This window comes from Herpailurus yagouaroundi, unplaced genomic scaffold (genome assembly GCF_014898765.1).
Source record: "Herpailurus yagouaroundi ecotype Mexico unplaced genomic scaffold, PumYag 28, whole genome shotgun sequence".
NCBI lineage: Eukaryota > Metazoa > Chordata > Mammalia > Carnivora > Felidae > Herpailurus > Herpailurus yagouaroundi.
The window spans coordinates 126394644-126410220 of record NW_024412376.1 but is presented as its reverse complement, the minus strand read 5'-3'; the positions used below and the strand labels follow the sequence as shown (position 1 = coordinate 126410220).

The window sequence follows — 15577 nt, the reverse complement described above, 5'->3', positions numbered from 1 at the left end:
TGCCCTTCTACATATACACACACTATGTCATTCTGCCCTTTTTTTTTTTTTTTTTTTTTTTTTTTTTTAATGGCACTTGTTACTGCTATGGTAGGATGCATAAAAAGCCCCAGATCTTCACCACTGCCTATACTGGCTTCTTCGCCATGCCTTTACAGATCCTCCCATCAAGAGACAAGCTTCCCTATCCTTGATTCTGAGTTCAGCCATCTGAATGCTTTGGCCAGTGGGATATTAGAGGACACGTTATGAGCAGAAGCTTGAACAAGGACTTATGAAATCGCTCACTTCGTTTCTGTCATCGCCATAAGAAAGATAAGCCCAGGGTAGCCCACCATCCCCAGGAAGAAGATGAGAGACTGACCCATGGAAGAGAGCTGTTCTCACTAAGGTGCCCCAGACAAGACCAGGCTAGAACAAAATGTGTAGCTAGCCTGTAGACATACAAGTGAGTCAGCTGAAACAGAAACACCCGAGTTCAGCCAGGTCCAGCCTGGATCAGGTGACCCTCAGCCAACCCACAGTTGAATGAATTACAATGAACAAGAGTTGATTTAAGTCTCAGTTTTGGGGTGGTTTGTAACAAAGCAATAGATAACTGATACAACTGTTTCATCACAGTATAAATGTTTTATTTGTATTTTTTTTTAATTGTCTGACTCCCTCACTAAAATGAAAGTTCAAGACTGGCTCTAGTAATGACTAAAATCTTATGATTTCAACACTCCTCCAGAAAACTATATAAAGCTCAGAGAACTATAAATAAAAGAAGCTACCTGAAAGTGTTAAGAGAATAAACACAGGGAAGTCTGTACCCGAAGGAGGACAGTTGTATACAATAACCTTATGGTTTCACAGCCTTTATCTGGGAAACAAATGCAGTCTGTTTGGTTTTGGAACCAGAAAACTGAATCTGGGAAGCCATGTCTACTGGCAAGAAGGGAATGAGTCTGGGAAGGTATCCCCGACTCTGTCTGTCCTCATCTCTGCCTGACTCCTGAGCACATTATGCACAGGATACACTCTCAGCAACTCGGCTACAGACAAAAGGGCTGACCCAAGATTCAAGTGGCTGTCGTTGGATCGGTAGTTGGGAGTCCAACCAAGAAAAACTGCCTGCTGAAGTTCAAGAAACACGATAATCACTGAAGAAAAAATAATAGAACCCAAGGACTCTCAAATTTTACATCCTTAGTGTCCTAGATATCACTCAAACTTACAATGTGTGTGAAGAACCAGGAAAATGGGAGACATTCTTAAGACAACTAACACCGATCCTTAGATGACGCAGATGTTAAAATTAGCAGACAAGAATTTTTTTTTTAGCAGGTAAGAATTTTTAAGAAGCTCTTCTAACTATCCTCAGTAAAGTCAAATATACTCACAATGAATGAAAAAAACCAAGACATCTCAGCAGAGAAATAAGAAAAAAAGGAATCAAATGGAAATTCCAGAACTGAAAAATTAATATGCGAGATGGACCTAACAATGAACCGGAGATGACAGAAGAAAGAAAAAGTGGATTTGAAGACAAATCAATGAAAATTACCCAATGAGAAGAATAAAGAAAAAGAAGATTGGAATAAAAAATTAACAGATACTCAGAGAACTGTTAGAAAATATCATACATATAACTGGAGTCCCAGAAGGAAGGAGAGAGAATAGGGCAGAAAAGCCATTTAAAAAATAATGGCTAAATATTTCCTGATTGGGTAAAAGATATACATTTATAGATTCAAGATGCTCAACAAAGACCATGTAGGATAAATACAGAGAAGGCCAGCCAAGGCACATCACAGTCAAACCATTACAAGCCAAAGGTAAAAAGCAAATTTTAAAAACATCTACAGAAAGATGACACATTACAAAAGAATGATTCAATTGGAAGCTGCTCTCTCATCAGATATTACGGAGGCCAGAGACAGTGGAACAACATCTTCAACGTGCTAAAAGAAAAAACTGTCAACGCAGAACTCTTAGAGTCCAAAACAGATCCTTCAAGAATGAAGGTAAAATAAAGAGAATTCATTATTTACAGACCTGCACTGCAACAAAGGCTAAAGGAAGTTCTTCAGGCCGAAGGGAGATGATACCAGATGGAAATCCAGAGCCTCAAGACAGAGTGAAGAGCATCAATAATAATTTTGGGGGCGCCTGGGAGGCTCATTCAGTTAAACGTCCGACCTCAGCTCAGGTCGTGACCTCGCAGTTCACGAGTTCAAGCCCCACGTCGGGCTCTCTGCTCTCAGCGCAGAGCCCGCTTCAGATTTTCTGTCTCCCTCTCTCTGTCCCTTGCCCACTCCCTCTCTCTCTCAAAAACAAACATTAAAAAAAATACAGTAATTTTGACATTGCCCTGTGGGGTTTATAATGTGCATAAATGTAAAACATATAACAACTACAGCATAAGGACAAGGTATGGTGGGGGTAGGCGGAAGGAATATGCCTGTACAGTAACAAGCTATGTTTTATGTGCACAGTGACATTATTAATCGCAAGTGGACTGTGAAAAGTAAAGATTATATATTGTAATCTCTAGAGAAACAACCAAACCACAATACACACACAAGTGCACACTAAGAGGAAGATTAAAATGGAATTGTTCATATAAGCATATATGAACATATGAGTATATGTACATATACTCAACATATACATGTATTAAAATACTTTTTTTTTTCTTTAAAGCAGAGGAGGAACAGAAGAATAAAAAACTGAGGGGAGATAAATGGAAAACAAATAATAAAATGGGAGCCCCAAACTCAACCACACCAATAATTACATTAAACATCAGTGGTGGCCTGGGGCTTGCAACAGAGATTAATTGCTGGGTACACAAGGGATCTTACTAGTGTGACAGAAATGCTTTAAAACCAGATTATGATGATTGCTGCACAACTCACCAAATTACTTAAAAAAAATTTTTTTTAATGTTTATTTTTGACAGAGACGGACAGAGCATGAGTGGGGGAGGGGCAGAGAGACAGGGAGACACAGAATCGGTAACAGGCTCCAGGCTCTGAGCTGTCAGCACAGAGCCTGACGAGGCTCTTGAACTCACGGACCGCGAGATCATGACCTGAGCCAAAGTCGGATGCTCAACCGACTGAGCCACCCAGGCACCGCAACTCACCAAATTACTTTAAAAATTACTGAATGGATGAACTTTACGGCACACAAGTTATACCTCAATAAAGTTTTTTAAAAAGTAAAAGACTTATGAAGCAAAAGCTGACAGAATTAGAGGAAGAAATAAAATAACCCCATAATCATAGATATTTTAAACCCCTTTTCTCAGCAGCTGATAGAAAGGTTAGGCAGGAAAATCAAGAAAATCATAGAAAATGTGAAGAACCCTGTTATGTGAATAATGTATCCAATAACTGCAATATCTATATTCTGTTCAACCCAGTAGTTCTCAGCAAGAGAAACTTTTCCTTCCCGGGAACATCTGGCAACATCTGGACACATTTCCGCTGTCACATCTTGGGGAATGCCACTGGCATCTGGCAGGTAGAAGCCAGGGATGCTGTTAAACATCCCATGATACACAGGGTAGCACCCAAAGAGTTATCTGACTTTAAATATGAATAGTTCCAAGGTTGAGAGACTCGTTTTCAAGCACATTTACCAGGACAGACCATATGTTAGGATACAAAACATGTCACATTAATTTTAAAAGACTGAAATGATACAGGCTATCTTCCCGTTAACCACAGAGAATTGAATTTTGAATCAATAAAATGAAGGTGTCCAGGAAAATCCTAAATAATTGCAAGTTAAACAGCACATTTCTAAGTAATATATGGATCAAAGGGACAAAAGCACAAGAGAAATTAGAAAATATTCTCAACTAATGACAAAGAAAAATCAGAATTTGTGGGATCTAGCTAAGGCAGTAAAGGGAAATGTATAGGTTTAAATGTGCATCTTAGTAAACAAAAGAGCAGGGACTATCTTTTCTGCTTGTTTTAAATTTTTTTTTTCAACGTTTATTTATTTTTGGGACAGAGAGAGACAGAGCATGAACGGGGGAGGGGCAGAGAGAGAGGGAGACACAGAATCGGAAACAGGCTCCAGGCTCCGAGCCATCGGCCCAGAGCCTGACGCGGGGCTCAAACTCACGGACCGCGAGATCGTGACCTGTCTGAAGTCGGACGCTCAACCGACTGCGCCACCCAGGCGCCCCTGATTTTCATTTTAAACATGCCTGTGTATGATTTGCAAAAAATAAATAATAATAATAATCCACAGGTATTGCATTTTTCTTTTTAAATTAGTAAAACTTTTTAAACCTAAATGGTCCTTGTCTGGGAGAAAATAAACGGATTTACGGCTAACTGAAATCATACATCATTTAGAGAGGGAGGATCAGGTTCTAAGAAAGCTTTTATTTGAAGGGGGCAAAAACAAAGAAACATGGTTTCCTGCTGGATGCCAATCTTTTCTCTACTTAATTATTTTAGGGAGGGGACAAAGGTACAAGCCTAATTAATGAAATTAAGAAGCTTACTGTAACTTTCCCAATTCCCAGTGTAACCTGCTTCCAGAATTTACAGTGTGAGAAAGCACTGCTCAGGTAGATCAACCCCGTGGGGAATATGAAAAAATGGCTCTAAACCACTTCCATCAGGATTCTTCTTCCCTCTGACTCAGACTGACATACTCAAAAGCAATGGGTGATCAAGCAAATTTTTTTTTTTTCCCCTTTCTATCTTCCCAGAAAGCTGCCAGATAATGAAACCATTTTCTTCCCACACACAAGGATCTCATTCTGGTCTAAGTGAAAATACAGCTTGTCTCCAAGGAAACATATATGTCACTAAGGCTCCAATACTCTCAGCAAGCACAGGCTACATCTTCTTCTCCTTTCTTCTCCCCTAGTTCTGGGCATGGAGTTCCCCGAAAACTAGTTGAAAAGGTATCTAGGAAAATTAAGTGACCCTACCTGCTCTTCGTTTTAACAAATCACAAATCAATTCATAAAACAAATTAATATATAAGGTATACATATAAATTAGGAGCTTTCCAAGGGCTCTAAGTAATTAACATCATATTCAAATGCGCTTCGAGTCCCCAGATGCCTCTCCTTGGCCTGGTGGTAAAGGCCAGGGGGCTATTCGACGCCCATCGGCCAGGAACTGAAGATGTGCTACCTTAGAGCAGTGCCAAAGCAGTGGGCTTGGGAAAAGTGGTGACAAAAGCCCACCTGAGGGACTCAGAAGCACCAGTGAGTGATGTCACCTGGCCGCACCACCCACCCCAACTCCTCCTCTTACAGAACAGCTCAGAAGCTCTACTGAATCAGTGTTAACCTCTGCAAATAAGCAAGAAGGAGCCGTACGATTGGTACTTAATAAAGCAGTTCTTTAGACACCCTTTTGGCTCCAGCGACAGATATAAATGTGCCTTAAAGCCCCCGAGAAGCACTAAAAACCACCAGTTTGCAAAGCAAAACCTCAGCTTAAATGGAAAGGGGGGAAATTAACACCAACAAAATTAAGCTCCAAATGGCCCAGCAAATCTTATAAACCAAGCAAAGGACAACCAAAGGAGCGCTGAGACTAGGCTGGAAAATCCCCATGCTGCAATTCTGAAGTGCCTAGATCAAGGTTATCTGGGAAAGTCTGCACTGAATTACCCCCCTTAAAACAGTTTCTCCAAGTCTATTGAAGAGGGAAACGATTTGTCTCCATAAATCTCACAGTTGACATTTTGCACTGCAATCACAAGCAACATTCAAAGGGTAAGACCAAGAAAAAAAACAATCACTGTTTTCTAAAAGCATGAAAGCCGGCACAAAGAGTTTTTTGCACAATTGGCTGAGGTGGCTACAACGGCAAGGCTCCCTCCCTGCTCCCCCAGGGGCTCATTTGCCGCTTAGGATCTAGTGCAGTGGAATCCCACTGTGAGATTTCACAAATGTGACTCAAGCACCATCTAAAGGCTGCTTGCCTTGGGCAGAGGACCTTACTCAAAGGCTGCCCCCTATTTCTCAGCCAGTGAAGGAAAACTTAAAAGTTAGGTCTTCTTTTACACTAAGTCCTCAACATTTTACAACAACGACGACTACGACATGATGACCACGACAAAAAAAAAAAAAAAAAAAAAAAAAGCCTGCAGGCTTTGTATTTTCTTAGAAAGTAGAGGGCTTTTCTAACAATTAAAGCTTTCTAAAAATGGAATGCACTGCTGGGAAGATTGAGTTCCCCATCTCTGGACAGAGTCCAAGCAGATGCTGGTGACCAACTGGCTACGATGTCACAGAAGGGACTCGGGCACTGGTAGGGAAGGATTAGATGACTCCTAGGATCCCATCCAGTTAAAGGATCTATGAAATGAAGGTGACCACCTAAGGAACTCCACAGAAAACTCCTGCCACAAATCGAATCCCTTTTTAAAAAACACAGGTTTTTCAGAGTGTGCCATCCTCCATAAAGATACACTCACACAAAAACAACACAAAACAAAACGATACACTCACACATTCACATTCACTTCCACCAAGTATAATGGTTATATAATTAGAATCCCATTATCCCAAACAAATTTGGTCTCACCCCAAATTTTTTTTTTAATTTGTTTTTTAATCTTTATTTACCTTTGAGAGAGAGAGAGACACACACAGTGCGAGCAGGGGAGGAACAGTGAGAGAGAGGGAGGCACAGAATCCAAAGCAGGCTCCAGGCTCTGAGCTGTCATCACAGAGCCCGTCAAAGGGCTTGAAGCCACAAACCGTGAGATCATGACCTGAGCCAAAGTCAGACGCCCAACCGACTAAGCCACCCAGGCACCCATCACCCAAAAGTTCTGAAGGGTATCTTTGGGCATAGGCATCACATCTATGGTAACCCTTTAGGAAATAACAGGCTAAGTGATAGTTACTGCCATACAAATGTCTGAGAGTGCGGTGTTTGCATTTGTTGGGCTCAAATAACTGTTCACAGACAAAAAGAAAAAAAAAGAAACTACAAATGTGACTAAGCCTATTATCTGAGCCTTCCTGAAAACTCTCACTTAGTTTTCCACAAGACAGATTTAGTAACCGTGTTAATGTCAAAGATAACCAAAAGGACCAGACCAGCCACACCGTCTGCTGCAGGCTTCCTGGCTAAATGAAGACATGTGATGCCCCACTGTTCTGGTTCATGTAGCATAAGTTCGCAGAGTATCTGGTACTTCTCCTTCACAGCATTTTATAATCTTAATTGCAAAAGTAATTACTTATTTTGTTATTAATGCCTGTCTTCCATGTTGAAAGTTCCAGAAAGGCAAGGCTCTCATTATATCCTCAATATCTGTGCCTTTGCATAGCAGATGTGAGGTGGGTTGGGGGGGGGGGAGGGTAATAAAAGAGTATTCAGCTACATAGTCACTGTATTATCCAAAGTGAAGCCATCTAAGGATGGCTCTCTCAAAGGATAGTAGATATAGACAAGAATGTGGAGAAAGGAGAATGGTCATATACTGGATGTGTAAAATGGTACAACCATTTTGGGGATTTAACATTTTCTGATTAGCATACCATATGATTAATACATAGATATATACATACATATACGTGTGTGTGTGTGTGTGTGTGTGTGTGTGTGTGCGTGTGTGTGGAGGGAGAGAGGGGGAGAGAGAGGGGGAGGGGGGGAGAGAGAGAGAGAGAGAGAGAGAGAGAGAAAGAGAGAAAGAGAGAGATTTACATCCACTAGATTATATGTACTGTAAGGTTCACAGCAGCATTGCTCAGAGTTGCCCCAAATTGGAAACAACCAAATATGCACCAAGAGTGAAATGAATTAGTAAAGTGTGTGTGTGGTATATTCATACAATGGAATGAATACTATATGGTGATGAAAATGAATGAACTAAAGAATCCTGCAACAACACAAAAGAATCTTACCAGGGATACAACAAAGCAAAACCAAAAAACAGTACACAAAAGAATACATATTGTATGACTTCATTCATATCAAGAAAAAAAAAAAAAAAAAACAAGCCAAATGGAATGATACACTTTAGGGATGCAAAAGTAAGTTGCAAGTTCTACCAAACACTCAAAGCACCCATAGACTGCTATAGGTTAGTAGGACAGTAACATGCAGGAGGCAAGAGAAAAGGCAGAAAATCCCAATAGGAAGTTACTGCGATTTAACTGAGACCGCCTGCCAAGAGCTAAGGGGGCCTGAGCCAGGGTGTGATTGTGGGGGCTGAGAGAAGTAGAGGATTAAAAAGAGCAGTGCCTGGGTGGCTCAGCTGGTTGTATGTCTGACTTTGGCTCAGGTCATGATATCACAGTTCGTGGGTTTGAGCCCTGAGTCGGGATCTGTGCTGACAGCTCAGAGCCTGGAGCCTGCTTCAGATTCTGTGTCTCCCTCTCTCTCTACCCATCCCCTGCTCATGCTCTGTCTGTCTCTCTCTCTCTCTCTCAAAAATAAATAAACATTTTGGGGCTCCTAGCTGGTCAGTCAGATGAGCATCTGACTTCGACTCAGGTCATGATCTCATGGTTCGTGAGTTCGAGCACCACACCGGGCTCTCCACTGTCAGCACAGAGCCCTGCTTCAGGTCCTCTGTCCCCCTGCCTCTCTGCACCCCACCCCCCGATGTCTCTCAAAAATAAACATTAAAAAATAATAAATAAATAAATGAATAAATAAATAAATAAATAAATAAATAAATTTACTTACATAAATAAGATAAAATCAAAATTAAATAATAATAATACAACGCTCTGTGCTGACAGTACGGAGCATGCTTGGGATTCTCTCTCTCCCCCTCTCTCTGCCCCTCCCCTGCTCTCTCTCTCTCTCTCTCTCTCTCTCTCTCTCTCTCTCTCAGAATAAACTTTAAAAAAATAAAAGAAAAAAAGAGATACAACAGACAGAACCTGATGACAGAACAGACACGAGAGGTAAGGTGGCGATGGTACCAAGGAATCCTCCCTTATTAAAAAGAGGGAAGAAGGAAAGAAACAGACTATACATCTGCAGATTATAGTATTTACAATATAGCTCTAATTTTGATGTTTAAAAGACATGAAGGTATTCTAAAAATACATTACCAAGAAGAATAAAAAACTGCAATGGATTAAAACACGTAAAATGCTAAAATTCATGAGGTCATCAGAAAACAGTAACACAAAAGAAGGAAAAGGGGATGAAGTATGCCACAGGTTCTAGCCATGTTGAGAAAGTGGTAAAAAATTAAGGCAAAGATGTATATCATGGAGTCCAGAGTAACCTCTAAGAGAATTTAACCCTAACAATACAATAGATGCAGAAGGGGGGTTGGGTGGGGGAGAAGAATTCATTGATATAAAAGAAGGAAGAAAAAGGAATATAAAATAGGAGGGTTAAATAAGAACAAAGAACAGGATGGCAGAAACATACTGCCATTTTCCCATACCTGTTAACACCCCAGGATGCTTCCAGAATGTGGGAAATTCTACAAGACAAACCTGACTTCTTCAACAACTAAATTGCAAGGAAAGAAGGAAGGAAGGGGAACAGTGGGTGGTAATTTATAGATTGAGACACATACTGGCTGAATGCAGTGTGTGGACATTTGGATCCTGATGTGAATTAACCAACTGCTTAAAAAAAAAAGAAAAGAAAAAAAAAGACAAACTGAGAAACTTAAACACTAAGTTAATAACGATTTAAAGGAATTCTTTTTAGGTGTGATAACAATATTGTACTTTTGTTTAAAATGTTTTTTCTTACCTGCTAGAGATCTGTAACAAAGTAGTAAAGGAACTACAAAGGAAGTGATATGTTATCTGAGATTTGCTTTAAAATGACCAGTTTGGCAAGGGTCGGGGGGGAGTAGGGGAGGCATGAAACAAGAAATGATCAAGACAGGCCGACGTGTTAACAATCATAGTAATACTCATATGGGATTTACTCTACTATTCTACTTCCGTATTCATTTGGATTGTACTGGAATATAAAATATAAAGGGACAGAAGGAGAAAGGGAGGGAGGAAAGATCTCTAGATAGAAAAGTATGTGTAGAAAATGTTTTGGCAGGATGTATCTCAAAATGTTCAAGTGGTTCTCTCTGGGCAAATGTGATCACAATTTTTAGAAAATGTTACAAATGTATCATCTCTGGGTAGGGAGATCACTGGTAACTTTTAGTCTCTTTTCTCTTTTTGCTTAGCTATGCTTTCTAGTTGTTTCTACAATGAACAGATCAGAATGTTGATTCAAAAATTATTTAAAAGGACAGAAGAAAGACTGCCAAAAAAACCCAAAGAACCTCCCACTTAAATCCACATTTTTTAACCACTTCTGGGTCCTAGCCCTTAGCAAAAACTAATGAGAGTGACTCTCTCTCTCCCCCCAGAAAAATGCACAATCCTACAGAATTTTTCATATGATGTGAAGAAACTCTGAGATTCCTAATGAACTCGGAGGCTTTCTACGTTGTTAGCAGTTATAGTAAATAATAACAGCTGACATTTATTGCATATTTGCTACATGCCAAGCATGGCCCTATGTGCTTTCCAACTGTTAACTCATTTCACCCTGCCACGCAACCCTGTGACATAGGTGCTCTCATCGTCCCCAATTTACAGAGGAGGAGAGTGAAGATAGAGAGGCTGAATAATACGCCCAGGGTCCCATAACTAAGGAATGGCAGAACCAGCAAACAAACTCAGCAGCCCGGCTCTAGAGCTGAGCTTTTCACTTCCCGATTATGAGACCATTCATAGGGTTAAGTCAAATATACCAAGCAAATGTGATGTCCTGAGTCGCACTCCGGAGACCATGACTTCAAATTCAACTAACAGTAAGTGCCCACCATGTGCCAGACTCCTCCAGACAGATGAACCCACCCAGCCCTTGCAACAGTGCTGTGAGGGACCCGCCCCAAAGACACCCAGCTAACTGCAGCAGGATCAGAAGCCGAGTCCGACTTCCAACTTCAAGTTCACCATCCCATAGCTGATTCCTTTCAAGTTGGAGGGATGGTCTGTTCTAAGCCTCACATGACTTCCGCATGAGCAAAATCTTTTCAAGGTAACTGGTGGAGATCTAGTTTAACCCTTAATTTGCACCCTTAATTTGTGCACCCTTAGTTTGTTCAATATGTGCACCCTTAATCTGCCTGCCCATGATCCAAAGACATCCAAGTTTTGAGATTTTCCCTCATCAGTCTACTTTAGCCACAGCTGAGACATCTTGGATGGAGACACGCTTCCACAAGTTTGCTCATATACATAAATAGAACTGTCTGCATATCCTGAAGACAAGTGCCAGGTGCTTGCACTCACAGACAATGCACTCACACACACTACGGCCTGTACAAGTACGCACAAGCGAATTACATGAAAGCCCTCATAATGCTCACAGTTTCACAGTTTAAGCATCGAGTTTCATTGGTGAGCGTTCCCTGAAAAATCTCATGGACCCAGGTGAGTTCTGGTTTATTATTCTCTGCAGGTTCATTCATGTTGCCATTTTTTAATTTTCCATTTTGTTTTTCCTGTTTCTTCTCTTCCTGCAGGATGTCCGCAATAGTGTTTAGCAAATAATTTAGAAACTCGTGAGCATCCTGCTGCATGTAGTTATCAAAGAGATCTGGAAAAGAGAAGGTCATCGTTTCAGTCTCTGGTTCTTGAAAAGCAAACACGATGCTCCATTTTACACACCACGCTTCAGTTTCTATATTGAAGTGTCCAGTGGACAGGTATCACATATATTCATCTCTATTTTCCAACTTTAATGGGTACATTTTAAAAGAATTTTGTTCATTTTTCTCACCACCCACCAAGAACTAAATTTCCCATGTCTCCTAAAAGTCATCATGTATATAAAAAGCTACCAAAATTTTTATTTGTTCTACAAAAAAAACCCAAGAAATTATTTGATAAGTTCCCTGATAAAATATCAATATTTAATATGATGTGACCACCAATGATCAATTATTCATTTTGCAATTTATCTAGAGCAAAAGGGGTCTCTTCCCAAAGATCATATTAAGCCCTGGACCAGACTGGAAGCAGCTTAAACGAAACACATATGGGAGATGAGGGATATATGTGTCTATCTGATAGTGTTCTGAAACCAAATACGAGTGATTCCAGAAGCCTACTGCTGTTCCCTGCCGTAGGGACAATCAAGAGACGAATGCAGCTGTGAAACTTCGTTATTAATCACGTTCGCGACAAGACTCGGGGGCGCTCTGCCTCCTGCTCACATTATTTTTATTCTGGCACGTATAAACTACAACAACGTTAAGAGACAGCAATCAAATTAAATGAGACTTTATAAAACAAACATCTGATTAACTGTGCAAGTCTGTTGGAGTAAGGCTGAAATCTAGGATAAACACAAGTTGCCATACCAACTATTTCTAGTCATAGAAATTACCAATGCAAATCTTCTGGAATTACCTAGTCCCCACCACCACGGCCCGCCCCCCCCCCAAAAAACCAAAAAAAAAAAAAAAACCCAAAAAACAAAACAAAACAAAAAAAAAATCAGAAGAAAAAAAAAATCAGGTGACAGCCGGGCATTTTTATAATATAAAGATATCAACTTAATATCCTTCAATTGTCTCAGGCATAAAAATCAGAGGTATTATGGGGTGCCTGGGTGGCTCAGTCGGTTGAGCGTCCGACTTCGGCTCAGGTCACGATCTCGCGATTCGTGAGTTCGAGCCCCGCGTAGGGTTCTGGGCTGATGGCTCAGAGCCTCGAGCCTGCTTCCGATTCTGTATCTCCCTCTCTCTCTGCCCCTCCCCTGTTCATGCTCTGTCTCTCTCTGTCCCAAAAATAAATAAATGTTAAAAAAAAATTTTATTTTTAAAAATCAGAGGTATTATTTTTAAAAGAGCAGAGTCTCCAATTAGAGAATATACATTTATTTTAATCACTTACGACAACTTTATAAGAGTACCATTTTATTCAATTACTGCATCAACTTATTTATTCCAATCAGTGTGCCGGCCTAGAAGGCTGCCTTGGGCAAGTTTTCTCTTACATGGGTCCTATCCAGAAAAAAGCCCCTCCCGATGCACGGCAAATAAAAAGACGATTCCAAAACGAAATGATAAGTCCGAATTTGTAAGCATATTTTTTATCCAGTCTTATTTTACGTATACGTGGTGGAAAAGGAGAATTATATCTGCCTTTATGAGTAGTTGGCCAGACCATTTTCCCATGAAAAAAAGCAAGAGGGGAGGTACGTTTTGAGGATACACAGAACTATGAATACTCCTTCTTTCGGACCTTCAAACACATTACTCACCATTCTCTTTTCTCAGCCTCGAAATGAACTTCTTTGGTGGGATCACGCCAACCTTCTTCTTCTGCGTGGCAATGCTGTGGAAAAGGTCTGCCAGGCACGTCAGTAAGTTTTCCTTCTTTTTTTGCTGGGCCTTGTATGCCAACACATTCTCCCGGAACGGCCGACAGAAGTATAATGCCTGAAGCACGGAGTTACAGTAGCACGTGTTTCCGAACTGACAAAGGACAACAGGGATGGTTCAAGTTCATGGTCTGGAGACGTGCCACCTCCGGTGGGAAGAGGGAGAAGCCCACCCTCCAGGAGCCAGCCCAGATTTCCCAGTATCGGAGGCCTGCTCGCCATGTTAGAAAACCAGCAAACCACTCTACACACACACCAGTGACTATCTGAGCAACAGGGAAACGAATACAGGTTTATATCAGCCTGGTGCCTCTCTAGCCCATGAAAGTCCCTAAAATAGATAAGAAGCTCTCAGCCTTAATTTAAAAAAAAAAAAAAAAATCTAAGGAGAGCTTCTAGTGCTTAAAAAGAAAAGAAGAAAACTCGACATAATACGGTGACGAAGGAAAGCAGCTGGCTAAATAAGAGAGGCCATGTTGTAGGGGGGTGCCTGGGTGGCTCAGTCAGTAGAGCGACCAGCCTCGGCTCAGGTCATAATCTCATGGTTCGCAGGTTCGAGCCCTGCATCAGGCGCTGGGCTGACAGCTCAGATCCTGGAGCCTGCTCCGGATTCTGTGTCTCCCTCTCTTGCTACCCGTACCCCACTCACACTTAGTATGTCTCTCTCTCTCTCCAAATAAATATTGAAAAGTAACAATAATTAAATAAATAAGAGAGGCCACATTACGACATATCTAAACTCCTACGGTGGAAAATAAAAATCCAAATCAGAAAGAATCCAAGAAAAAGAACCAGTTGGTCAGCTGAAGCAGCCTCATCTACACGGGGACTTGTTTTAGTCTTACTCTCCCAAGACTCTGGCGCCCCTGCGCATTGCTTCAGACCCCCTGTCCTCACTTACTCCAGAGCAATGGGGCAAAGAGGTGCCTCCCTAGGTCATCCCACCAGCTTCTTCCCCTCCAACTCCTGAGTTACCCTCAGTCTTTTTTCTGCCATGATGATAAGTGTCCCAACACAACGGCACTCAGTTCCTGGTCTCCTACAATCACATTAGGACTCACACCCTAATATTCTGTTCCTGTCAAAAACCACGGATACTCAGATTATGATTAAAGAAGGAAAAAGTCATCATCTCAGTGGTTTTCAACAGACTGTGACACCAACTCAGTGGAAGAACACAGCCCAGACTATCACTTTAGGAATCTTCACAGAGAGGAAAATAAAAAGGGAAAAATCTAAAGAAACCACAAGATTAATAACATAGATTTCAAAATCCTTTGTAAGATTAAAATAGAACATGAACATCTTCTCAAGATTGGTTGTTGGCTTGTGTGTCATTTTCCCAAGGGTGAGACAGATGCTCCGCCATACTTAATGTGACATTTCTACGTATGCTAAGAGAGAACATTTCCTATTTTTACATATTTTAATCTACTTTGACATAATTATGTAATAGGAGACAAACCTCTTTTTAAAGAGAAGCTGGAGCTTTCATGAATTACCATTTGAAGTGAACATAAATGAAGCTGTTAATAAATGTAATCTCACGATGCTTCCACAAACTAGGAAATGGACTTAATTCTTTTTTTCCTCGTTTGTATTTTCCCTAGCGAGGGCAGAATTTTCCACAACTTGAACAACTATCTTCATAGAGCTCAGCAGAGGCCTGTGCATAATGGCTAAAAAAATTGTATTAAAATTAGAAGTCCAGGGGCGCCTGGGTGGCTCAGTCGGTTGAGTGTCCAGCTTCGGCTCAGGTCATGATCTCACGGCTCATGGGTTTGGGCCCCGCGTCGGGCTCTGTGCTGCCAACTCAGTGTCTGGAGCCTACTTCAGATTCTGTGTCTCCCTCTCTCTCTGCCCCTCCCCTGCTCACGCCCTGTCTCTCTCTGTCTCTCAAAAATAAATAAATGTTAAAAAAAACCATTTTAAATTGGAAGTCCGTATTTCACCAACAGAATGCCCTATATTCTAGTACTTTAGCCTTCCTTCCTCCATCCTTTTCTCTTTGACTCAGTGTATCCGCCTTTGCCTAGGCACCCTTTAGTAATGCTTGGCCCCGATCCAGTGGATGACTCTGGGAAGGAAAAGGAATTAACGTTTACGGAGTGTCAGGGTCTCACAAGACTCAGCCTTGTGTCAGGGTCTTCAGTAGGAGCTCGCTCACTGATCCTTCATTACAACCCAAGAGAAAGATATCGTTATGGTGT

General features: G+C 41.1%; 1 protein-coding gene across 3 annotated transcripts in view; it reads right to left on the bottom strand.

The window, feature by feature from the left end:
* USP46 (ubiquitin specific peptidase 46) overlaps nucleotides 1–15577 on the bottom strand; it is a 60166-nt gene that overhangs the window by 18866 nt on the left and 25723 nt on the right. For all 3 annotated transcript variants that reach the window (XM_040483777.1, XM_040483794.1, XM_040483786.1), the window contains exons 3-4: nucleotides 13248–13461; nucleotides 11347–11576 (exon numbers count right to left, since the gene is read on the bottom strand). In XM_040483777.1, coding sequence (XP_040339711.1) covers nucleotides 11347–11576; nucleotides 13248–13461 — 444 coding nt within the window. The remainder of the gene's footprint in view (nucleotides 1–11346; nucleotides 11577–13247; nucleotides 13462–15577) is intronic.